The following is a 24,884-nucleotide window of genomic DNA, read 5'->3' as shown; positions in this document are numbered from 1 at the left end:
GGAGACTTACTAAGCCTTATTATATATGTATATATATATAATTTGTGATCTGAGAGCTGCACATTTATAGTTGTAGACTCCATAATATGTAGCCAAGCTCAGTTACAATATAAGGTACAATGCCAGGCTTTTCCAACGCTCCAGTAGTAGTAATTGGGCCTTCTTGGCCTTCAACTTTCCTTCAGTTCAGACGGACGGGCCTGTCGAACACCCAGCTGATGTTGACGGATTGGGTCTCCTTTTGGGCTGCGCGGTCGTGGGCCAGCTCCTCCATCCTGCGGATCTTGCGCGGCAGCCCGCACACGTAGTCTTGCGCGCGCCGCCCCTCTCCGGACAGCCCCCCGAGCTCCGCCACCTTCCACCTGCGCACGAAGTGCTCCATCATGTCACCGTAGTCCGCCGCCGTGTACACCCCCGCGCTCTGCGCCGCCGCCGAGAAGTGATCGAAGAGGTTGTCGTCGCGGCCGTCAGTCATGCGCTCGCCGGGCATGGTGACCTTGGCTCCCATCACGGCCGCGAGCGCCCGCACCACGCCATCCGGGTCGGCTTCCAAGGACCTGGCGACCACCCTCGTGTAGGCGACCTCGTGGCGCTTCTCGTCGGCGGCGATGACCCCGCAGAGCTTGGCGAGGCAGGCGTCTCCGTGGAGCGCGGCGCGCTTGGCGGTGTGGGCATGGGAGACGAAGGTGGCGCGCTCCTGGAAGGCGCCGTAGATGAAGCCGTGGTAGGGGCAGGAGGGCTCCAGCATGCTCATGCCGCGGCGGAGGAGGTGGTGCACCGTCCTCTCCACCTGGCGCATGTCCACGCGGCCGCACAGGTAGAGGTACCGGTTGAGCAGGTCGCCGTGGCGGTTCTCCTCGGCGGTCCAGCCGCGCAGCCAGCGAGCCCAGCCGTGGTCGTCGCAGCCGGTGGTATCGTTGGCGCCTTCCGCCGCGCCGACCCGGTTTCCCATGGTCATGTACGTGGGCAGCCCCTCCTCCGTGATCATGTTGCCCACGAGGCACACGAGGAGCTCGTCGGGCACGCCGGCCGCGCGGGCCTGGAGCTCCGCCACCTGGCTCCGCTGCTCCTCGGCGGCGGCAGCGAAGGTGGGAAGGAGATCGGAGGGCTGCCATGCCTCGTCCACGGGAGTGAGCAGCGACAGCATCTGGTCCTCCACCCACCCGTCCTGCTCCAGGCGCCGCAGCAGCTCCACGCTCTGCAGCCGCGGCTGCTCATCATCACAAAAGGCGGGCGCCGTTGCCGTCGCTGCCCTTAGGGCACGGCCGCGACCGGGGAGGTGTGCCGACGAAGCAGAGCGCTTCTTGTTGACCAGCGGCATCGCGCTCGCCGTCCTCTTGCTGCTGGTGGTGCTGCTGAAGCAAAGCTTCACCGGCGGCACGGGTGATGATGCCCATGATGGCAGTGCCAGCATCGTCGCGAGCCCCGGCATGTCTGTCTAGCTCGCTCTTTGCTGCTGCTGCTAGCAGATGGATACATACAGAGAGATATATACGAGGGTGGAGGTGCTGAACCCGAACACCGAGAGGTGTACACGTGCCCCCCCGCGTCCCAAGAGATGAGTAGTACTACTGGTGCTGGCTCAGTGAATTGCATGTGCACGCCGTTGCACTACTTGTACGTGCGCTGCACACGGAATTACTGCACCGTATTGATGCAACGCACGTTACGTGTTCTTGGGCTCCATCAGTACGTACAGCGCTGCACACGATACACAGATATCTCAAGTGAAAGTGAATGCTCGAATCTCCTGCGTCCCAGCCGGCCATGTGCCTAGATTAGTCATTTTGGAGTTTCATTGGGCGAATTGAAAGTGATGGAACGGCAAAATGGATCGAAGCAATGGACTGATCCGCCGTTGCAAGTACAATCAGTTAGTGACACACATAGTAGTACAGTACTGCGTGTTCAATTGGATCACGAATACAAGGGCTCACGTTGAAGTAGTGTAGGCTCCGACTGATCCAGCTACCACCATATATATATATATATATATATATATATATATATATATATATATATATATATATATATATATATATATATATATATATATATATATATATATATATAGGGAGAGGCTATTCAGCAGCCGGCTACAAAATAAGTTATTCTGTAGCCACCTCTATTTACCATAATTTTATATACTAATTTACCATAATGTCAATACATATTTACGATAGTTGGGTTACTATAACACATGGGAATATTTACCATAACGTTATAGTAAACCACTTAGTAAGGAGTTACTGTAAATCTCGTAAATTAACATAGTAAATATCGTAACATAGTAAATTAACATAGCCAGCCATAGAATAACTTATTCTGTAGCCACTTTGAGTTACGATAATTACTATATTAATTTACAGTAACTCCTTACTAAGTGGTTTACTATAACGTTATGGTAAATATTCTCATGTGTTATAGTAACCCAACTATTGTAAATATGTATTGACATTATGGTAAATTAGTATATAAAATTATGGTAAATAGAGGTGGCTACAGAATAACTTATTTTGTAGCCGGCTGCTGAATAGCCTCTCCCTATATATATATATATATATATATATATATATATATATATATATATATATATATATATATATATATATATATATATATCCTTGCATTACTGCATTGAGTTCACACATTCATACATGCATGTGACCGGAATTAAATTAACGGAATGAATAATAGTGGTTGCTGTAGTGCTGATCGATGAATCACACACGCATCCCTTCAAAAGAAATATCGCGCACGGCATGTGATGTATAAGTAGACGCGTTAGCTTAGCTAGCTTGATTAGCTGCCGGAAAGCTTGCGTACGGATCGCCGTTGTCGCCCAGTTTGTCGTTGCCAGGGCGAGAAAACACGATCTGCAAATATGATATCCATTTGTATTCATGTCTACTGCTGGTATAAATCCATGAACAGACGTAGTCACCACTGAAAACGGGGTCTTTGTCCAGTGCAAACTGCTTTGCCGATTGTCACAAATCGGACACTCGACGAAGACCTTCTTTGTCGAGTGCCGCACTGTCGATGTTTCACCACCGATAGCCTGCCACAGGGGTACCCGGGGCAGTATGTTCGGGCTTCGGCGTATGCTGAACTCGATGGTTAACGCAAGAGACAGTCGATTTATCCTGGTTCAGGCCCTCGATCGTAGATCGAGTAATAACCTTACGTCCAGTTGGCGTTAGCCTTTGCGTTGGATTGATTGTGATATGTTGTGTTGTACAATTGTCGTCCTTTTCTCTCAGGAGCCCTGCCCTCCTTTATATAGTCAGGAGGTCAAGTCCTAGTCGGTTTACAATGAGATTTTCTAGTAGGATTACTTAATAGTTCTACTACTAAGATTATATGGGAAGAATCCTAGTTGGACTAGATCTTCTCTCTCTTGCGGGGTATCCTGTGGGTCCCGCATCGACAAGTCCCCGAGCACTTCATGGTTGAGCTCTGAAAGTCTCGCTTTGCTCCTTCAAGTCTTGTTGAGTAGGAATAAAATGTCATCCGAGTGCTTTCTGGAGTGAAACCTTGTAGTGCTTTTTGGGATCTTCGAGTGGTGAGTGCTTTTTGAAGAAAAAGTACATCCATCTGGTTGTAGCCCCCGAGCCTCTTGCTATTTGGAACAAGGAGCTGGAGGATCTTGTCTTGAAGTTGCTCTGATTGTTCGTTGAAGTTTTATCAAAAAGAACTCGAATATGGCTCGTTCCGGGTTCTTTTTGTCGTAATGTCTTGAAGTGGTCTGTGTTGAGAAAGTCTTTTGGTGACGTGCGCTTTTTCGAAGAAAAAGTGCACTCACTGAGTATAGCCCCCGAGCCTCTTGCTATTTGGAACAAAAAGTTGGAGGGTCTTGATCCTTTATGTTGTTTGAAAATTTGTGTTCTGAAGTAGTCCCCGAGACTTGAATTATGTCATCATCCTAGTAGTTTTGCGGCATCTTTCCGAAGCGGCCCTTTAGTCTTGGATTAAACCATCATCCGAGTAGTTTCGCGGCATGCAGCCTCCGAGCTTATGTCTGGGTTCTTTTTGGGTGGGTGCAATTTTTTATAAAAATTGCACTCACTGAGTGTAGCCCCTGAGCCTCTTGTTTTTGCTTGCAAAAGTTGGAGGGTCCAGATTCTTGTCTTCAAAAAATTCTAGGGCTATGTATCCTGCAGCCCCGTGCTTTCTCTGAGTTCTTCTCTTTAGAAAAGAAGTCGGATGAAGAGTCTTGATGTGTCGTCGTCGTTGTAGTCTTGAGTTTCTTGTATTCTTGGTCCTTTGTCTTTGGTTTCGAGCCTCCGAGAGTAGTTGAAATGAAGGCCGAGCTCCCTAGCTTAGTGTTGATTAAGCTATGATGCTGGTCGAGCCCCCGAGCGTACATCCATGTTGTTTTGTTCAGGAAGAACTCGGATGCGAGGTCTTGGCATATTCTTTGATAGTCTGCTGTTGTCAGATGTAGTTGTATGGTGGTGGTTGAGTGTAAATGCCTTTTGTTCACGGGTTGTACTGTGCTGGTATATTCTTCCGAATATGCCCGTCTTCGAGTACTGTTTCCTCTCGCCTGAGTCATCCATTATTGAGTCCTGTCTTTTCACTGTGTCCTTTGTTAGGCTTATTTTGTTGGTACTCCTAGTCCATGTGCGCCACTCCTTTGGTCTATAAATACTGTCCTGGAGTGCTTGTTTTCATCCATTGGATATTCTGTTGAAACCTTCGTGACCATGAACATAGTAGTTTGTGAAGTAGAGCAGCCCCCGGGCATATTTTGTAGTTTCTATGTGTCTTATCGTAGCTGGAGAAAGTCTTGTGATAGGGATTAGAGGTAGGCTAATCCCGCGACAGCATTGTGCCAGGATGTACGTGGCGGTAGTTGGAGGAAATCTTGTGATGTGGGCTTCGTTCATCGGGTAGTTCTGGGTTGATCCTCGTCGCCTGTCCTGAGACTATCCGGTGTAGATCAATATCATATCCAGCATCACATCGGTCTTGGGTAGACAGATGCCCGCCGGCCTTCTCTGCTCCATGTTGTCTTGTCGTGCTGCCGATTTCCGCCTTGGATGCATTGCGTCCGTCCTTTGAAGAAAACAGTGTAGCTGATAGCGGTTTGTCCTTCCGAGTAGCAATTTGGGACATGTAGTCGTTCCAGAGCCTAGCCGTGTTCGTGTTCCTCTTTGCTACTTTGCTTTTCGTGGTGCCGAGTTCGTTGGGTCTTGTAAGATTTGTAATCTTCTACTTTTGAAGTCGCTTGTAATGTAACGAATCTTGTCTTCTGAGTTGTCTTTTACTTTTCTGCTGTGATCCCTGTCGTTCATGAGATTACCTAATTTCTTTCTTCAATAACTGGGTTCCTTTGTTCCTTGCAAGGTAGCCCTTTCTTTCTTCTTGGTTTGACGAGTTGTTCTTGTAGCGATCTGATAACCCTGCCGTGGTGCTGGATGGATAAGTCTGAAATCTGCCCGTTGGTTTGTACCGTTGTGTGGATTCGTGCCCTCCGTCGTTTTAGCTGTGTCGGTAAAAGGACCATTGCATTCTCACACTGTGTTTTAACGGGCCTAGTGGGCCGTTTTTATTACTAAAAAATCTATTTAAAGACCTTTCATCTTCCTTTCCTTTGCTGCTCAGCTCCTGCCTTTAAACCCTAGCTTTCAGAAATCCGCCGCCGTCATCGTCGCTGTCACCCGAGCACCACCATCCTAGCTTCATCTTCCCCAGTGCCTTTTTGCTTCCGCTAGTTCATGGGAAAGAAGAAAACCGCAAGCAAGTCTCAGGCGACCTTCATGGACGAGGAGTCATCCCTTTCTTTGATCGAAAACCAGGAGTTCGTGGCCATGAGGGTTGCTCAGAAGGTTTGGCCGGCTCCAACAACAAGCGAAGACCAGCTGCGCGAGCTCATTAGCGACAGCTTGATCCAAAGCAAAGTCATCGCTGAATGGAGAGTTCCAGGCGAGCATCGGGTTCTAGCTCCGGGTCCTGGTGAGATTGTCCTCTTCGTTTCCTTTGTCCGCGCCGGGCTTTGCCTTCCTGCTTCCGCCTTCCTTCATCAGTTTCTTAGTTATTTTGGGGTTAGTCTGAACCATCTAACTCCCAATGTCGTTCTCCATCTTTCTGTTTTCGTTCATCTTTGTGAAGCTTTCCTTGGAATCCCTCCTTCTCTATCTCTTTTTCGCTTTTTCTTTCATCTAAAACCTCAACCCCGCCGTGAAGAAACCAGTGTTCTTGGCGATTGCGGGATTCAGTTTTGCCAGGGCCTCAAGATTAAGTTTTTTGACTATGACCTAGTCGATTTTGTAAAAGATTGGCGTGCCGAGTGGTTTTACGCTGCCAATTTGATCCCTTCCCTCGTCGTCCACTCTAGATCTGGTCCTATGGTGAATGACCGATGGGACAAGAAGCTTGAGTCACCTGCTGAGATTCAAGTGATCCAGCCACTCCTTGATAGGATTAGCATGCTGAAACAGCAGGGTTTGATCGGCTTCGATATTGTTTCGAGCTTTCTTCGTCACCGGGTTCAGCCTTTGAAAGAGCGGGAGCATCTTGGCTTTGAGTATTCTAGGGCCGAGGATCCTTCACGCATGGTCCCAGCTCTTGAGCTGACCGGTGAGGAGGTACTCGAGCATCTCCAGAAGATGCTGAAAGGAGTGAGCGTCATTCCTCCTGCTATCTCTGAGTTCTCAGCCAACAATCCACCCCCAGCTGTGAGTTGTCTATCTTTTTGTTTGAGTACTTTATGTACTCTTGCTGCATCCATTTTTGCTTAGCTTTTCCTTGTCTTGCTGTTTTATCCTTTTTCGCAGGAGCTTGGGTGAAACTTTGTTGACCCAATCCCCCTTGATGTTCTCCCTGCCGTGGCAGAGACTGGGGATCGTCTAGCTAGAACTTCTGCAATTAGTAAGTCCCAAATCTCTACAGCCCTTCCTGGGGTTTCTTCCGGATTTGTTGATGTATATGAAGAATATGTTCCTCGTCTAGTCCCTCGCGGTCCTCGCAGTGTCCCGAAGAGGGGGCAAACGGATGGGTCTTCATCTGGCCTGCCTGTCTCCAAGAAGCCTCGCAAACCAAGTACTCCCTCAGGTACTCCAGTTGTTGCTAGCATGCTCTTAGGTGAGCACATTTAATACTCTTTGTTCCTTTGTTTTCCTGTTTTTCTCTTGAACCAAGTACTTTTTATTCTTTTTTCAGCAAGTGCTCTGGTTTCCTTGGCTGAGGGAGAGGAGGATGACGAAGTACCCCTCATCATGCGGTAGTGAGTTGTTTTTCATATTCCTGTTGCATTGAATCTCTCTTCTTTGTTTTAACTTTTAGTCTCGAACCTTTTGAAGTAATCGAATGTCGCGTATGAGTTCTTTTGGGGCTCCTGTGCCGACTTCTTCTAAAGCTCCGGTGTCGAGTTCTTTGGTGGCCCCTGTATCGAGCTCTATCGCTCCTCTAGTGCAGAGTTCTTTCACGGCTCTAGCCCCGGCTTCTTCTGCGGCTCCGTTGTCAGTTACCCCGCTCCTGTCGCCGGGTGGCGGGGACATTTTCGCCGTCGTGGTTCCCCCTGTGAGGCCTTCTTTTGGCTTCGCGAAGAAGAAAGTGGTCGGGTGAGTAGATTCTGGCTTTTATCTTTTTTTGCTTCTATCTTCCTTCTTCTGGTTCTTATCGGTGCTTCCTTTTATCACTTTTTAGTGTTTCGTCTTCTCTTGTTTCTTCATCGACTTCTTCTCTGCCTCTTGCCGTGCCAACGAGTTCCGAGCCTCAGGACTCACAATATTCTGTTGATGAAGTTGCTGCGGGGGCTTTGGAGCTACCTGGCGAAGTTGCGGACTTGGCCGCTCCGGAGGTGACTGTGGCCGTCATGCCGGGTCCTTCTGAGGGTTTGACTCCGGCTTCCCTGGAGGTTGCTTTGGTTGCTCCTTCTTCTCCCTAGCCGGCCTCTCCTTCCCCTTCTCTTGTTTCCGGCGGTCCCTCTTTTTCTAGTGACGTGGTGCAACAGTTCGACGCCACCCATCGGTTATCGGAGCTGACCACAGCCTGGGGGAGCTTGTCGACCCTCGTGACTTCTTTTGGTGAAAAGCTCCAGGTAGGTTTTAGTGCCACTCCTTTTTTGCGTGCTTGTTTTTCTTCTGTCCTTACGCCTTGTTTCTCTTTGCCTCTTTTTGCTCAGTCTTTTTCTCGTGATCATTCTGGCTTCTTTTTCTCATCTGAAAATGAGAGAAAGTTGTCTTCTGAGGTGGACACTCTGAAAGCCAATCTCGACCTTCTCCGGGCTGAGTTGGAGATAGAGCGTCAAATGCACCAAAAGGAGGAGAAGATCCTTCATGCCCGGGTAGTGGAGACAGAGAAGCAGAGAGATGCCGCGGTGGAGTCTGCGAAGAATGAATGCAAAGGTGCCGTGGGTTCTGCCTGTTTCTTCTTGTATTTTGACTTCTTTTTTCACTGACTTGTTCTTGGGTGTCTTGTCTAGTTCTTCGAGTTGAGAAGCAGAAGCTCTCGGAGAGTATCGATGAAATGAAGGCTCTTGTCCGCTCCAGTCATAACAAGGCTGAGGAGGTAATTACTCGTGCTGAGGAAGAACTCGCCCTTGCTAAGCTGATTAGGCATGGAGCTGATAGAGATCTTGTGCAGGCCCAAAAAACTATTGAAGGCTTGTTTGGGAAACTAGCGACGGCTACTGAAAATTGGAACATTTTGTGGAAATCTTTTCGTTCAGTAGCTGATGTTCTCCGGACTCTAGCGGATGACGGGCAATCTTGGGCTCAGTTCATTCCTCAGATTCTGACTCGTTTCCAAGAGTTCGTGAAGAAGTGCGCTCAAGTATGTACCAAGAATGTGCTGGCCCAGGTCCAGGTCCTTGCTCTAGAGGCGCCTCTATCCAAGATAGCGGAGGAAGCTGATAGCCAAGAATACCTTGATGCTGTTGAGAGGATGGAGTCTGAGGTCGAAGGTTTAGCCAGTAGGGTTGTAGACAGTCTTAACATTGATATTTCCCTTCCTGATGACAATGCCTGATCCAATTGATCAGCCTCTTGTAATATTACACTCCTCTTAAAATGAAGATTCTTTATTCTCGTTGATGTATTCTTTGCCCGGGTGTGGTCGGATTTACTTGACTTGCTGAGTACTTTGTCCTGTTTTTATCTCTGCTCAACTCTGTGTGTTATCCTGACGAAATCCCTCGATTTGTCGAGTACTTTTCTCTTCTTCCTCTTTTGTGATCCGCCGAGTACCTTGTCCGCGCTTGGCAAACTTCGGCAGACTTGTTAGGTGTAGATCTTTACGTTGACAACCTTTCGTCTGCGCTATGTAAAACGACTTGGCATTGAATGTTGCCTTGACAAACTTCGGCATCCGAGTGCTTTCTTGAGTGGCGCTTGTGCTTTTCTGAGGAAAAGAGTATTCCTATCTAGATGTAGAGTATTCCTATCTGGATGTAGCCCCCGAGCCTCTTGCTTTTCGAAATGAAGAGCTGGAGGGTCTTTTTAAGCTTAATTTCGGTCGACTAGTTTTGGTTGTTAGTTTTTAGCTACCCTCATCGGCGGGTTCAAGCGTCTTTTCAGCTATCTTGCTCTCGGCCGGGATGCTCAGGCATGTTTTCAGCCATCTTGCTTTTTGTTTTGGGTGTTAGCTTTTAGCTACCCTCATCGACGGGCTCAAGCGTCTTTTCAGCTATTTTGCTCTCGGCCGGGATGCTCAGACATGTTTTCAGCCATTTTGCTTTTTGTTTTGGGTGTTAGCTTTTAGCTACCCTCATCGGCGGGCTCAAGCGTCGTTTTAGCTATTTTGCTCTCGGCCGGGATGCTCAGGCATGTTTTCAGTCATTTTGCTTTTTGTTTCGGGTGTTAGCTTTTAGCTACCCTCATCGGCGGGCTCAAGCGTCTTTTCAGCTATTTTGCTCTCGGCCGGGATGCTCAGGCATGTTTTCAGCCATTTTGTTTTTTGTTTCGGGTGTTAGCTTTTAGCTACCCTCATCGGCAGGCTCAAGCGTCTTTTCAGCTATTTTGCTCGCGGCCGGGATGCTCAGGCATGTTTTCAGCCATTTTGCTTTTTGTTTCGGGTGTTAGCTTTTAGCTACCCTCATCGGCGGGCTCAAGCATCTTTTCAGCTATTTTGCTCTCGGCCGGGATGCTTAAGCATGTTTTCAGCCATTTTGCTTTTTGTTTCAGGTGTTAGCTTTTAGCTACCCTCATCGGAGAGCTCAAGCGTCTTTTCAGCTATTTTGCTCTCGGCCGGGATGCTCAGGCATATTTTCAGCCATTTTGCTTTTTGTTTCGTTACAACAACTCGTTGAAAGTCATGACAAAAGATGTTGTGGATGAATATCATCTTTATTGATCATGAATATAAACTAATACATATGTTGTCGAAGAATATTGTCCTTCGTCGATTGTGAACGTTGGTCCCTTGTGACTTGCATATCCATTTTCTCTTGAGTTGTTTTTACGCGTAGAATCTTCTTAGCTGGCTGATGTGCCATGTATTGCTGATTTCTCTTCCATCTTCGGTTATTAACTTGTATGTGCCTGGTCCGGTGACTTTTGTGACAATGAACAGACCTTCCCATGGACTGAGTAGCTTATGTCGTCCATCAGTCTTTTGTATCCTTCTTAGCACTAAGTCTTCGACTTGTAATGATCGAGGATGGGTACTCTTGTTGTAGTGTCGTCTTAAACCTTGTAGGTATCTGGCTGATTGGAGGGTAGCGTTTATTCTGACTTCTTCTGAGCTGTCGAGTTCTAATCTTCTTGTGTGTTCTGCTTCTCCTTCATCGTATTGTTCTATCTTTGGTGATGTTCAGATCAAGTCGGCAGGTAGTACGGCCTCTATCCCGTAAACTAGGAAGAAGGGTGAGTAGCCTGTTGCTCTGCTCATTTGAGTTCGTAGCCCCCATACTGCTTTAGGCAATTCTTCAATCCACTTGGCTCCATAGTCCACTAGTTCTTCGTATAATCTTGGTTTTAATCTGGCTAGTATGAGTCCATTAGCCCTTTCTACTTGTCCGTTGGCTTCTGGATGTGCAACAGACGCATAGTCTATACTGAAACCACAATCTTGTGCCTAGCTTTTGAATTCTGTAGCCGTGAAGGGGGAACCTAGATCTGTGATGATTCGATTAGGCATCCCGAAGTGGTGTATAATGTCTTGGATGAACTCGACTGCTTTTGCTGTGCTGTATTTTGCGAGTGGTTTGTATTCGATCCACTTGGTGAACTTGTCGATTGCTACAAAGATGTACTCGAAGCCGCCTTTTGCTTTCTTCAGAGGTCCTACTTGATCCAGCCCCTAGCAGGAAAAAGGCCAAGCAGGTGGGATGTAGATAAGATTGTGAGCTGGCACATGGGCTTGTCTTGCAAACATTTGGTAGCCTTTGCATTTTCTGACAAGTTCTTCTGCGTCTTTCAAAGCGGTTGGCCAGTAGAATCCGGTGTGAAATGCTTTGCCAACTAGTGTTCTTGAAGCGACATGATTTCCACAGCAACCTAAGTGTATTTCGTCTAGGATCTCTTTTCCTTCTTCAAATGAGACACATTTTAGGAGTACTCCTGATGATGCTGCTCTTCTGTAAAGTCTATCTCCTACTAGAACGTAGTTTTTGCTTCTACGAACAACTTGGGTGGCTTCTGCTTTATCTGCTGGTAATTTATTTTCTTTGATGTAGTCGATGAAAACTTGGCTCCATAAAGTGTTGATTACCAAGATCTGAACGCCTTTAGCCTAAATTTCATGGGTTGTTTCATCGGGTTGTTTGATAGAGGGAACTGATAGCTCTTCTATGAATACGCCGGGTGGAACCTTCGCTCTATCTGATCCGAGCTTGGCGAGGACGTCTGCTGCAATGTTGGAATCGCGCAGGACATGTAGAATTTCTAATCCTTGAAAATGTTTTTCAAGTTTCCGTATTTCAGCACAGTAAGCACTCATGTTTTCTTTGGTGCAATCCCAATCTTTGTTGACTTGGTTGATGACTACTGCTGAATCGCCGTATACGAGTAATCTCTTTATTCCGAGAGTAATTGCCACTTGTAACCCGTGGATGAGGGCTTCATATTCTGCTTCGTTATTTGTAGCTTGCCATAATATCTGAAGGATGTACTTGAGTTGTTTTCCTTCTGGAGAAATGAGGAGAACGCCTGCACCAGCCCTGCCTAGTTTGAGTGATCCATCAAAGTACATCTTCCAGTGGTCAAGGATTGTATCTGATAAAGGCTGTTGAATCTCTGTCCACTCGGCCACAAAATCGGCGAGGGCTTGAGATTTGATTGCTTTCCACGGGGTGAAATCGATGTTAAGAGCTATGATTTCGACTGCCCACTTGGATATGCGCCCCGTGGCATCTTTATTATGTAGGATGTCTCCGAGTGGAAAATCTGTCACCACGGTAATCTTGTGGCTTTCGAAATAGTGGCGAAGCTTGCGTGAGGTGATGAGTAGAGCGTAGAGTAGTTTTTGTACATGCGGGTACCGGATTTTGGATTCTGATGGTACTTTGCTGATGTAGTATACGGGACATTGCACTTTATACACGCGCCCTTGTTCTTCTCTTTCTATGACTATTGCCGTGCTGATTACGGTAGAAGTCGCCGCAATATATAGCATCATATCTTCGTCTTTCTTTGAAGGTGTCAGGACAGGCGACGAGGTGAGGTATTCTTTAAGTTTTTTGAAAGCTTCGTCGGCCTCTATTGTCCACTCGAACTTGTCTGTCTTCTTTAGTAGTTTAAAGAAAGGTAACCCCTTTTTGCCGAGTCTTGATATGAAACGGTTGAGGGCCACCATGCATCCTGTTAGTTTCTGCACATCTTTGATACTTCTAGGTGGGCCTATTTCTGTTATAGCTTGAATTTGCTTGGTGCTGGCTTCGATCCCGCGCTGACTGACCAAAAATCCGAGTAGTTGTCCTGAGGGAACTCCAAATACACATTTGTTTGGGTTCAATTTCCATCTCCATCTCTTCAAGTTTTCGAAGGTTTGCTTTAAATCTTCAATCAGAGTGTCTGGGTTCTTTGTTTTCACCACTACATCGTCCACGTATGCCTCCACATTTTCACCGATTTGATTCCCAAGGCAAGTTTGGATAGCTCTTTGGTACGTGGCGCCAGCGTTCTTTAGTCCAAACGACATGGTCTTGTAGCAGTAGGCACCAAATGGGGTGATGAAAGATGTCTTGCTCTGGTCTTGTTCTTTTAGTGCGATCTGGTGATACCCTGAATAGCAATCGAGAAAAGATAATAGTATAGATCCTGCTGTTGAGTCAACTATCTGGTCAATGCGTGGTAGCCCAAACGGATCTTTTGGGCAATGTTTGTTGAGATCTATGTAGTCGACGCACATGCGCCACTCGTCCGTGTTTTTCTTCTGCACAAGGACCAGGTTTGCTAGCCAGTCTGGATGAAGGATTTCCCTAATGAATCCGGCTACCATCAGTTTTGTTATTTCCTTTTTAATTACTGCCTTTTTGTCGGGTGAGAATCATCATAGCCGTTGCTTTACAGGCTTGGAGCTTTCATTAACATCAGTTCTGTACTTAGCCAACTCCCTTGGGACTCCTGGCATGTCGGCCAGCTTCCAAGCGAAGATATCTTTGTTGTCCCAAAGAAAGTTGGTGAGCGCGAGTTCCTATTTTGCTGAGAGGTGAGCACTGATGGTTGCTGTCTTAGAGGTATAGCCTGTGCCTAAGTCGATTTGCTTGACATCAGCTTCTTTTGGTGGTGCGATGATGCTGGGCTTTTTAGCCGGTATTTCTAATTCTTCCTGGCTTGTCTCTGCAGCGATTGCGGCTATTTCTTTTCTTCCATTGTCGGCTTGTGCTTTAGCTGCAATTTGGATCGCCTGAACGTCGCAGTCAAAAGCACGCTTCAAATCGCTTCGAAGAGAAAGGATACCGTTGGGTCCTGGCATCTTAAGCAGTAAGTACGGATAATGTGGTATTGCCATGAATTTGGCCAGTGTTGGGCGTCCGAGGATTGCATGATATGACGAATCGAAGTCAGCGACCTCAAATTTGATAAACTCTGTTCGGTAGTTTGAAGGAGTTCCAAAAGTAACGGGTAAAGTAATTTGTCTGAGTGGCATGGCTACTTTGCCGGGTACTATTCCGTAAAAAGGTGTGCTTGTTGGCGTGATCATCCTAGCGAGTTGTAGTCCTATTTTCCTTAGAGTTTCTGAAAAGATGATGTTGTGTCCAGCTCCCCCATCGATTAGTACTTTGGTGACGGTCATACCAGCAATAGTTGGATCTAGAACCAGTGGATAATGGCCTGTGTTTCCCACGCTAGTCCATTGGTCTTCTCTGGTAAATTGGATAGGATACTGTGACCAATTGAGATATCTTGGTGTAGCCAGTTCTGCTGTCATAATGGTCCGTAGTGCTAGTTTTTTTTATGTTTGCTTCTGCAATCCGGAGCCCCTGAGAAGATCACTGCTACCGTTCCCCTAGGTTTTTGGAATCCTTTGTCCTCGTGGTTGTCTTCATCTCTTTTCTGATTGTTCTCTTTGGTGTTTTCCTTACTATCTTTTCTTGTGTATCGATCATTGAAAGTGTAGCAATTTCTGATGGTGTGTCTCCCATTAGGGTGCAATGGGCAACGTATGTTTTCAATGTCATCATATCTTCTGGGTTTGGAAAACTTCTTTGATTTGTCGACCATTGCCATAGTATTATCTGGTCTACGTTTTCTTTCTTGATGTCTGCTATTTTGGTGATTTTGCTTGTCCGAGTTGTCCTGGTTGCTTCTGTCCGGGAACCTCTCTCGTGTTTTTTCTTCTACAGTAATCATCTTTTCTATTGTTCGTTTAAATTCTTCATTGTTTCTCGGATTTTCTCTGCAGAAGTCTTGAAATTGCCACCTAGCCATGATTCCGTGAGAGAAAGCTTCAATTACTTCTCGTTCAGTTATGTCATGCACTTGAGCTCGTAGTTCGCCGAATCGTCGATAGTAATTTCTGAGACTTTCACCTCCCTTTTGCTTGAGTCCTTTTAGTTCTGCATGAGTGATTGGGTGTGTAATGATTCCAGCAAAATTCTCACAAAAAGCTCTTTGGAAATCCTCCCAATTTCTAATAGATCCTGGATTCAGTTTGTCGAACACTTGGAGGGGCATGGCTTCTAGTGCCATGGGAAAGAACAGGGTTTTGATATCGTCGTCTCCTCCAGCTAGTTCAATTGATTGTGAATATATTCTGAGCCATTGCCTTGGTTCAGTTTTGCCATCATACTTGGAGTGGTTAGATGGTTTGAATTTGTGAGGTAATTGTACCAATGCAAGCCTATTCGTGAAACAGGGGAATCTGTTGTGTGTCCTGGTTTCTTTGAATTCGGATTCGGCACCTTCTTCTGGCCAACTGTCGTTTTAATGGGAATAATCTTGCGAGGTTGTCTGGGTAGGCACTCTACTCCTGGTCTTCCTTGGTTGTTCAAATCGGTGGCCTTGATTATGTTCCTTCCTACTTCCTCCGTCATGGCTTCCACCCGGCCCAAGTCTTTCGAAAGCAGATTTCCTTTAATTTTGATCTTCTTGCTTGTGGGTTGTTGATCTAGCGGGTAGTCTTGATCGAGCTCTCTCTTCATGCGTTCTTGGGATCGTCGATCGGAGCAAGTCCTGGAGCTGTTCATACTTCTCACCGGGATGTGAAGTTGCTCCGAGTTCTTCTAATGCTTCTCGAATCTTATCGTAAGCCGTATTTGCCGTGCGTCTTCCTTCGACTTCTCGTTGCGATTTTCTTTTGTCGTACTCAACCAACTCTGACTCATATCTGATCCAAGCTTCCCTACGCTGCCTAGCACGGTGTTGGCGCCCTTGCTTCAACTTGTTTTTTCTTTCTCTAGCTTGTTTCTGACTCTCAGTTTCTCCATCGTAGCCCTAGGCAAAGGGTGATATGTTGGATTCTGATTCATCTGATGACCTGACATCGGGTGCTTCTGGGGGGTTTAATGGTGACCGAGGACATCGAACCATGAGCACTTTCCGTGCGTGAGCCATTCTGTTATTGGTGTTAGTTTTCATACTGTCGGAGTCGCTGATAACTTTAGTAGATGCCTCGATGTCGTAGATCGAGTCTCCTTCTTGGTAAGGTAGAATAGCTGTTGTTGTTGTGCCGACTAGTTGGGTTCCGCTATCTTCAGGAACGGAACCTGGCCAGTGGATGATACAGTCTTGCGATATTATTGTTAGCACGAGACCCTCCTGGGCTCCTGTCAGTGGTATCCCAAGCATTGGTTTGAAAGACCTTTCGATCTGTCCCTGATAGGATTTTGCCGTGTTGTTGAGCCCAAATGGAAAAGAACTTGACTTTTTGAAAGAACTCTGAGGGTAATCCAAGTTGTTTTGGGTTGTGCTCTAGAATCCTGCCAAAAAAGAACTCAGTTTCTTGAAAGCACTCGAATAAGACTTCATCTTGGACACGGAGCTTGAATTCGAGTCGGATGCGCGTAGCCGTGAAATCTTATTTGAATTGGATATTATGAGCTACGCGAATCTTCTGGTGAGCTGATCCGTCGTAGTTGTCGAAATAGGAAATTCTTCATGCTGATCCGGATCTTTGAGGAGATGGCTTTGGAGCCTGCCGTAGTTGTCCGCCTCGCAGATCCATGAGCCGAAGATGAAAGTTGATCCCGTCGGAAAGATCATGTTATCGAGGTCCATCGAGCTTTCGGATGCAAAGTCGCCGAAAGCCCCTACCTGGCGCGACAGCTGTCGATGTTTCACCATCGATAGCCTGCCACGGGGGTACCCGGGGCAGTATGTTCGGGCTTCGACGTATGCTGAACTCGATGGTTAACGTAAGAGACAGTCGATTTATCCTGGTTCAGGCCCTCGATCGTAGATCGAGTAATAACCTTACGTCCAGTTGGCGTTAGCCTTTGCGTTGGATTGATTGTGATATGTTGTGTTGTACAATTGGCATCCTCTTCTCTTAGGAGCCCTGCCCTCCTTTATATAGTCAGGAGGTCAGAGTCCTAGTCGGTTTACAATGAGATTTTCTAGTAGGATTACTTAATAATTCTACTACTAAGATTACATGGGAAGAATCCTAGTTGGACTAGATCTTCTCTCTCTTGTGAGGTATCCTGTGGGTCCCGCATCGACACGCACTCGGTAAAGAATTACACTCGACAAAGAATTCTTTGCCGAGTGCCGGGCACTCGACAAAAAAGGGCACTCGGCATAGGCTGCCCCATGTAACGGTGTTCGGCCACGTCCTTCTTTGCCGAGTGCCTGCTGTTAGGCACTCGGCAAAGATTTTTTTTAAAAATACTTTGCCGAGTGCCTCTGACACGGTGCTCGGCAAAGATTCAATATTTTTTTTGAAATGTCTTTGCCGAGTGCCTAACAGCTTAGGCACTCGACAAAGGGAGGAATTAAAAAAATTACATTTTTTTTAAATACCTTTGCCGAGTGCTCCCGTGAAGGCACTTGGCAAAGAGGAAATTTCTAAAAAAAAAATCAAAAATCCTCTTTGCCGAGCGTCTTATTCTTGGCACTCGGCAAAGACTCCCTTTGCCGAGTGCCATGCCCAGCGATCGGCAAAGTTTTTTTTTTGCCTCCAAATTTTTTGTGCAGCCCTTTTAAAGTATCAGGAACTCCTAGTTAGAATTTGGGGATTTTTTATGGCTTTTTGATATATTTAGTTACTTTATTTTGTTTACTTGAATTTTTTTGAAAAATATAAATTTGAACTGCACGTGGTACGAATAATAGAATTTAATGATTCAAAAAATGATAGTCATGTTACTGAGTGTAGTGTGAGGCCGTATCCAGGAACGGACCCAAAATTTTGGACATCTTGTTCACGAAACATGACCGCGAACTTACGTGCGAAGTGTTTTTAAATTCTATAAAAAGCAAACGATGTCCGAAAATCATGAAACTTGTTGAGATGTCGTGATATCGTATGTGGAGGCTATGATAAAAATTTTAGAAGATTTCGTGTAAGTTGTCACGTACGATGCTTGCAAACCGAAGAATCTCCGAACAAGTTTCATGATTTCGTGAAGAGGCCGACAAGGTGGTAAGCATCGTACGTGACAACTTACGCGAAACCTTCTTAAATTTTTATCACAGCCTCCACATATGATATCATGACATCTTGACAAGTTTCATGATTTTTGGACTTTGTTTGCTTTTTATAGAATTTAAAAACAACTCGACCGCAAGTTCGTGGTCATGTTTCGTGAACAAGATGTTCGAAATTGGTGGTCTGGTCCTGGATACGGCCTCACATTATACTAAATAACATGAATATTATTTTTCATTTTTTTTCATTATTCGAATGACTAGCGGTTATAATTTGAATTATCCAAGAAAATTCAATTAAATAAAATAAATTAAAGAAATATAGAAAAAGTCTGAGAAATGTGCCACATTAGAACATGGAGTATCAGGTATTGTATGAGAACTGCAGAAAAAGTTTGGAGGTCAAAAGTGAAAAAAATATAGTTTGCCGAGTGTCAAAAAATGACACTCGGCAAATAACCGCTTTGCCGAGTGTCAAGACGTATGACAATCGGCAAAGAATTTTTTAAAAAAAATAAAAACCCTCTTTGTCGAGTGCCAGTCCGGGGACACTCGGCAAAGATTTTTTTAAAAAACCCTCTTTGCCGAGTGCTAGGCCAGGTGGCACTCGGCAAAGAATAAAAAAAAACTTTGCCGAGTGCCAGATCGGGGGCACTCGGCAAAGGGGGGATTTAACCTCCCGGCCCAGCCGGCCCACACACACCGCACACACGCACCCGCACCCGCCCGCACCCGCGCCAGCGCCGCCCGCCCACAAGCTCCTCCCCATGGTCTCCCTCCCGCTCCTCTCCTCCTCCACCCACGCCGCGCCGCTCCTCCTCCGCGCCAGCCGCTGCCTGCCGCTCGTGCCCCTCGTGGCCTCCTCCAACGCCGTCGAGTGGGTTGACAAGGAGGAGGAGGAAGAGGAGGCCGGAGAGGCCTTCGACGAGGAGGCTGGGGAGGTTGAGGAGGAGGTGCTGGCCTCTGGCGACGAGGTTGAGGGGGAGTACGCCGCAGTTGAGCCGCCCGAGGAGGCCAAGGTCTACGTTGGGAACCTCCCCTACGACATCGACAGCGAGGGACTCGCGCAGCTCTTCGACCAGGCCGGCGTCGTTGAGGTCGCCGAGGTGAGCCGGACGCGCCTCACCCCCTAAATTTCCTAACTTTGTGTATGTCACTGGACTTGAATCGCCGTTACACAAGACTCATCTCTAAGCCCTCTTTGAATGCTTTTTTTTCCTTCTGTTTTCTACATTTTTCTGATTCATGTAAAAATTCATTATAAATTTTGTAATTTTTTTTGCATTCCAAAGAGATTCGTAGCAGCATTGGTTTGCTACTGGATGTGGTGAGAATCTGTTCATCTAACTTAAGTTAGAGAAATTTGAGTTGTTGAATGGTTGGATCTAGATGGGTGATTACCTCTGTCATAAATTTAAGTTAGTAATTACTCCTGTGGTCCGAGTCCGATGATCTAGATGGGTGGATCGTGGATGTGATCTGGAAAGGGCATTTGAGTAGCTGGCACCGCGTGCTGTGGCCGCACTAGGACAACATTTGGCACATCGCATGCAGGGGCGGATCCAACGGTGGGGCGGGAGGGGGCTCGAGCCCCCCCTACCCATACCGAAGCAGTATAACCTCCTGTGGAGCTCCCATGAATTTTTAGGCAAAGTTGTATAGTGTAGGGGGGCTGAGACGATCGAGCAGCAGTGTTGTTCAGCCCCCCTGAAATATTTCCTGGATCCGCCGCTGATCGCATGCCGTTGACATTTTGAGGCATGGGCAACATTACCTGTCCACCTATTTTCAGCACAAACTGATGCTCCAAGATCCATCCTCAAAAGGACAAAAAGTTTTAGTTCCAGCACCTGACAAAATGTTTATATGTGACAGAAAAAAATGGTGGACGAACTGCATGTAACTCAACCAGTTAGTTTTCCTATGGTGATCTCTATTTATCCGGGTTCAAGCTTTTTATTTGACATAGATACTCGCATTTTTAAGATTTAACAACACCCACTCAGATTTAAATTCTCATTTTAGTATGTAACTGTAAGCTCATGTGCCGATGTCGCAAATAAAAGTATTCTTACTGCATGCCCGCTCGTTCAGTTGGACGATCTTTTTTTTTTATTTATGACAGAAGTAAACCTGACTTCTATAGAAAGCGAAGTGTGTACAAAGTTCATTCAGTTGGACGATCAAACTCCAGATTTATTTACCGATTACATAGCAACTTGTCTCTGTGCTTGTTATATCATTAATTCAAATCACTAATATTAGATGATATGCCATTCTATATATATTTAATTTCATTCTCATGCGCATGCGCTGATGATGCGCGCGCAAATCAGAGTCTTGTATTCCATTCCGATCCATGTGTGGTTGGGTTGGGTTGCTTGCTTCGACTGCATGCATGCTTTAAGGTACGTCTTCATTTTGCCTCAAGACAGAGATTATATTCAGACCAACAAATCATGCTTTGAAGCGAAGTCCTTCTTCACACCAAATCCGAGGCCAAACCTTAAAGCTAGCTCTGGCATCAGACATCATCCATCTGATAAATAATGCAACAGCAGCTGCTCCAACCTGCAGGGGCGTGACCTCAAGGACGCATCCCGTCCAGACCCTGGCAGCCTGAACCAAGCATCCATGTGCTGGAAAAACAACAATATGCAGATAAATAATTATCAGCATCATATGTGTACTGCAGGAAGAAATCAATCTAGAAACCAGATAGCTGATCCAAAAATACAATCAAACAAGGTGGTGCAGCTACAACTTTGCTACAGCATGTAGTAGCCAGAACCCTTCGCAGTAGTGAACACTGCAAATACTACATCTATGCAACAACAATGCAACAGGATGCAAATATTCCTTAGCAGACTTGTAAGGGAATGAAATTATTTAGAAATTTTTGTGTTCAGCTTCAACTTTCAGTAACAGAACTTAGAAATTTATGTGTTCAGCTTCCACTTTCAGCTTCCAAATTTTGCATAGCTGCCTTTCAAGGTACTTCTCTGTCTCTAATTTTTCTTATCTTTCTTGCTATTTGCAATAGCAGCCTTATTTAAATGTGAGATTTGAATGCAAAATAGAAGCAGTAAAAACACACAACATGTTTTGGAGGGGCTACAGCAGGAATAGCAGAGTAGAGCACACAACCAGAGGCCTGCATAAAAGAGCAACCAGACCAGCAACTATCAACAGCCCAGAAGTTGCATAAATTGAAATTAAATAGTTCGAATGTACTGTTATTTTTTTCCGTTTACTAATTTTCGATATGAAAAACTGAAATGTAAGAAGTCCACTAGACAAGATTCACTAACCCATAGACAAGATTATTCAACAGCTGTTTTGAGAGGCAGCCAGCTGTGGCTAGCTAGGACCTAGAGGACTCCTGGCCACTGAAAATAGGCTATGGCTAGCATCTGTGAAAACAGAACACAAGGAACAATTAAATTGATAAACTGAACATATCTTAGATAAGGCAGAACAAGGAATTAAGCAGAAGAGAGATGTGCATCCTCCTGCAGTCTGCTCTCACCACCACCATTGATCATCCTTCAGTTGAGCAGCAGCTAGCACTTGTACGTAGCCTGTCTTTGTTCTGCTGCTAGTCCTGGCGTGCGGGAATGCACGCGAAGATGGCAACAAGCGTTCTCACGTGGACATCTAGGATCAATACATCACATTGTCGTGATTTCTTATGAACATCTCAATGTGATGCAGTTCAGACGTGACAGGGATTGCCCCATTAACTTCTTCTTTTTTCCTCCAAAGCAAACATGATCTAATCAGGACCTAAACACCGCATCCACGGCGTTGTTGGTGGCAAAGTCCTCGTCCAAGAGCTACTCGATCGAGTTACGTAAAACATGTTTGCCCTACCCCTACGAAAGTTGCCTAGTCTTGTCACCTTTGCTGCATCCAAACCACAGTCAATCAAAATCGGACGCATAAGATTATTGCTTGCATCAGACAACTTTCTCATTTCTTTTAGTTTGTGATGATGAGCTGAAAACTTAAAAAAAAAAACTTGACTAACTATTTGTTTTTCTAAATAAATGACAACTGGTGCCTGTCCATGGCGTTTTTAAAGAAGAGCGAGCCAGCAAGCATGCCAGTCACGTACAGCATTCACTTACATGGAACAGAATATACAATGTTATCATCACCAGTCGTCATGCTGGAAAATATGCATACTAGATTCAGTCGCGTTCAGTACTAGATTCGGTACGTTGTAGTTAGATTTCGATCTATGGAGTGATACGAATGCTACATATATAAGTTCTAGTCAAAACTGCTATCTATCGAAATACTATGGATCAACTCAGGAATTATTCCCATGAATCTCAGCATTTGCACACTACAAAAAGATGGTGGGCGGTGGGAGAAGGAGGAGGAGCAGCCGTAGGAGGGAGCCGTCGCCTGCTGCCCCGTCGCGTGAGGAGGAGGAGCAGGTGCCCCAGGAGGACGCCGAGGAGGCGCAGGAGGACGACGAGGAGGAGGAGGAGCAAGTGCCCCAGGAGGGTTCCGCTTCCTCCGACTCCTCTTCGAGTGTTTACTTGCGAGGTCCCGCGAGCCTCCCACAGGTTCCGCTTCCTCACCAACGCCCAGTGATTCGCCCCGAAGGACAAAAGTAAGTAACTTTATATGTTATCACCACTACTTCATATGATATGATAAAAAAAACTAATAATTTTTCTTAATCATTTGTGCAGGAACTGGGTGGTTGTGTCGGGTGGTAGCGCACGGCTAGTCAACGGCATCCTAGGTCTTCTATGCAGGCAACACTTCCCCGGCATTGTCACATACGCATCGAAGACGGAGCCGGCCTACTCGTTTGACCACTACGCCCTCGCCCTCGATGCGGAGTACCCCAACAAGGCGGCGCGGGTGACGGCAGAGTTTTGGGTAAGTCTCCCTCACACAACATTGCTCAATACGTCGCATTCATTGGACTTTTCTTGAAATAATGAATGGATACATCGATTTTGTATGCAGACTTATTACAGATGCGAGGAGGGATTTGAGGCCAGGGCGGAGCAGGTGACTACCAAAGCCTGTAAAAAACTCGTCACCGACATGCATCACGAGGTGCGCATCCAGGCCATCGTAACCTACTACGGGTCGAAGCTTGGAGAGAGGAAAACCAAGAAAGACGCAAGAGAGATGCAACTGACCCGGGAGCAGTACCTTGAGGTAAAGAAGAACATCAATATTGATTCGTTTTGAGATTAAATTGGTTTAATTTGATCTTCTTATATGTCCAATACTTGATGACGTGTAGATGATTCCCTGGTGGTGCCAAGCATATTCCGAGTGATGGGCGATGATGGTGGAGAGGTGGTTCACGGAGGAGTACCTCAAGATGCACAGGGATGCCCGGGACCGTCGTTTGCAAGTGCAAGGTCCAGCACACCATCAAGGCAGCCGCAACCTCGCCGGATACAAACAAGCATGGGTATGCGAATTTATTTATCTATTGTGACGCTCAGTTCTGCCTGATTTCTAATCATCGTGTTGTCTTTCTCGCAGTCGGCGTCACATAGTGGTCAGGCTTGCTTGGACTTTTAGGCATGGTGTATGGCCCACAAGGGCAAGGCGACGCCCGACGTCTCCTTCAACCTGGAGGACCCGCCCGAGGCATACATGAACCCGAGCGTCCACTCCCGCATCAGTGAGTACACTGAGGTGGCGATGTTGCTCCATGGGCCAGACCACGATCCGAGCACCCAGGACTTCGATGGAGGGGCCGTCATGAGGGCGGGGCAAGGCAAGAAGCATGGGCGGTTCTGGTTTGGCGACGGCGTCATCGACACGGCCTCTACTCCCTCTCTCTCCCAGATCCGAGCACGGAGCACGAGCGAGAGCCCGGCCATTCGCACACGGCCGACCGCTGCACAGCACCGGATCGACGCACTCGAGGTTATTCCTGTTTTACTCGTCATACATTGATCTTTACACACCTTAATTAGCTTTGCATTACTGAAACATTGGAGTGAAATATTGCAGGCCCGGCTGGAACAAGAAATGAGGCAACGTCAGGAGCTAGAGGCCGGGCAGCAGAGGATGGCGGCCCAGCTGGAGGCCGAGCGGGCCGAGCGGCAAGCCCAGACGCAGAGGCTGACGGACATTACGGAGTTCCTACAAGGGCTTGGGCAACGTGTGGGCTTCTCTCTGCCAGCTGGGCTGTTGGTTCCACCTCCGCATCCTACAGCTGCAGCTACTCCTATGAGTATGAAAGTTTTTTACTTTCGTTTGTGCTTTGCTTGTATGGCCTCTACCTTCCTAGATTAGCTATCCAAATAATCTTGTCTCACATGCAATCTTTTCTCCTTTGTGCAGTCTCTATCTGACGGTGGTTCGAATAATCCACCTCATGCACCTCCGAATGATGGAGCTGGGCCTTCACCACAGTCGTAGTGGCCGAGATGAGTGCACGTTGTATTTTTTTCATTTGTTGTTCACTTGGTGATGGACTTGTGATATACTTGTGATGCACTTGTAGACTTTGATGGACTTGTGGATTTATTTGGATGGACTTGAGCACTTATTATTATATATGTGATATATATTATGATGGATGTGATATGTGCGGATGAATGTGTGGATGGATGAGATATATATGTGATGGATGAGATATATATGTGATATATGTTTGTATGAATTTATTTATCATGATGGAATGTAAAAAAAAAATTAAAAATTACCGTTTTTGGTCACTTTGCCGAGTGTTGCACTCAGCAAAGGACCCTGTTGCTGAGTGCCATGGCCACAGCACTCGGCAAAGCTGGAAAAATGGGCGCTCGGAAAACCATTTTTCCAGCTTTGCCGAGTGCCATGACCATGGTACTCGACAAAGATTTTTAAAAAAAAAATTCAAACTTTGCCGAGTGCCGACCAGAGGGCACTCGGCAA

General features: G+C 46.4%; 2 protein-coding genes across 2 annotated transcripts; one reads left to right on the top strand and one right to left on the bottom strand.

Moving 5' to 3' along the window:
- Positions 1 to 6: 6 nt before the first annotated feature.
- On the bottom strand, positions 7 to 1,544 carry LOC136549990 (acyl-[acyl-carrier-protein] desaturase 4, chloroplastic-like). Its single transcript, XM_066541421.1, has one exon. The coding sequence runs from the start codon at positions 1,430 to 1,432 to the stop codon at positions 182 to 184; it is 1,251 nt and encodes a 416-aa protein (XP_066397518.1). The 5' UTR covers positions 1,433 to 1,544; the 3' UTR covers positions 7 to 181.
- Positions 1,545 to 18,745: 17,201 nt separating this feature from the next.
- Positions 18,746 to 23,540, top strand: LOC136548807 (31 kDa ribonucleoprotein, chloroplastic-like). The gene is made up of 4 exons (XM_066540194.1): positions 18,746 to 19,084; positions 21,446 to 21,550; positions 22,340 to 22,555; positions 23,502 to 23,540. The coding sequence occupies exons 1-4, from the start codon at positions 18,746 to 18,748 to the stop codon at positions 23,538 to 23,540; spliced, it is 699 nt and encodes a 232-aa protein (XP_066396291.1).
- The last annotated feature ends 1,344 nt before the right edge of the window (positions 23,541 to 24,884 follow it).

Source organism: Miscanthus floridulus, chromosome 4 (assembly GCF_019320115.1).
Source record: "Miscanthus floridulus cultivar M001 chromosome 4, ASM1932011v1, whole genome shotgun sequence".
Taxonomy (NCBI): Eukaryota; Viridiplantae; Streptophyta; class Magnoliopsida; order Poales; family Poaceae; genus Miscanthus; species Miscanthus floridulus.
Note: the sequence above shows the minus strand (reverse complement) of the source record. Positions and strands in the feature narration are given on the sequence as shown.

Bases quoted from the DNA above. Each gene is read 5' to 3' on its own strand.
- LOC136549990 (XM_066541421.1), bottom strand. From the start codon at position 1,432: ATGCCGGGGCTCGCGACGATGCTGGCACTGCCATCATGGGCATCATCA.
- LOC136548807 (XM_066540194.1), top strand. From the start codon at position 18,746: ATGGTCTCCCTCCCGCTCCTCTCCTCCTCCACCCACGCCGCGCCGCTC. The intron at 21,551-22,339 runs GTACGTAGCCTG...CACTACAAAAAG, and splicing joins TTGAGCAGCAGCTAGCACTT to ATGGTGGGCGGTGGGAGAAG. The intron at 22,556-23,501 runs GTTCCGCTTCCT...TCTTTCTCGCAG, and splicing joins GTCCCGCGAGCCTCCCACAG to TCGGCGTCACATAGTGGTCA.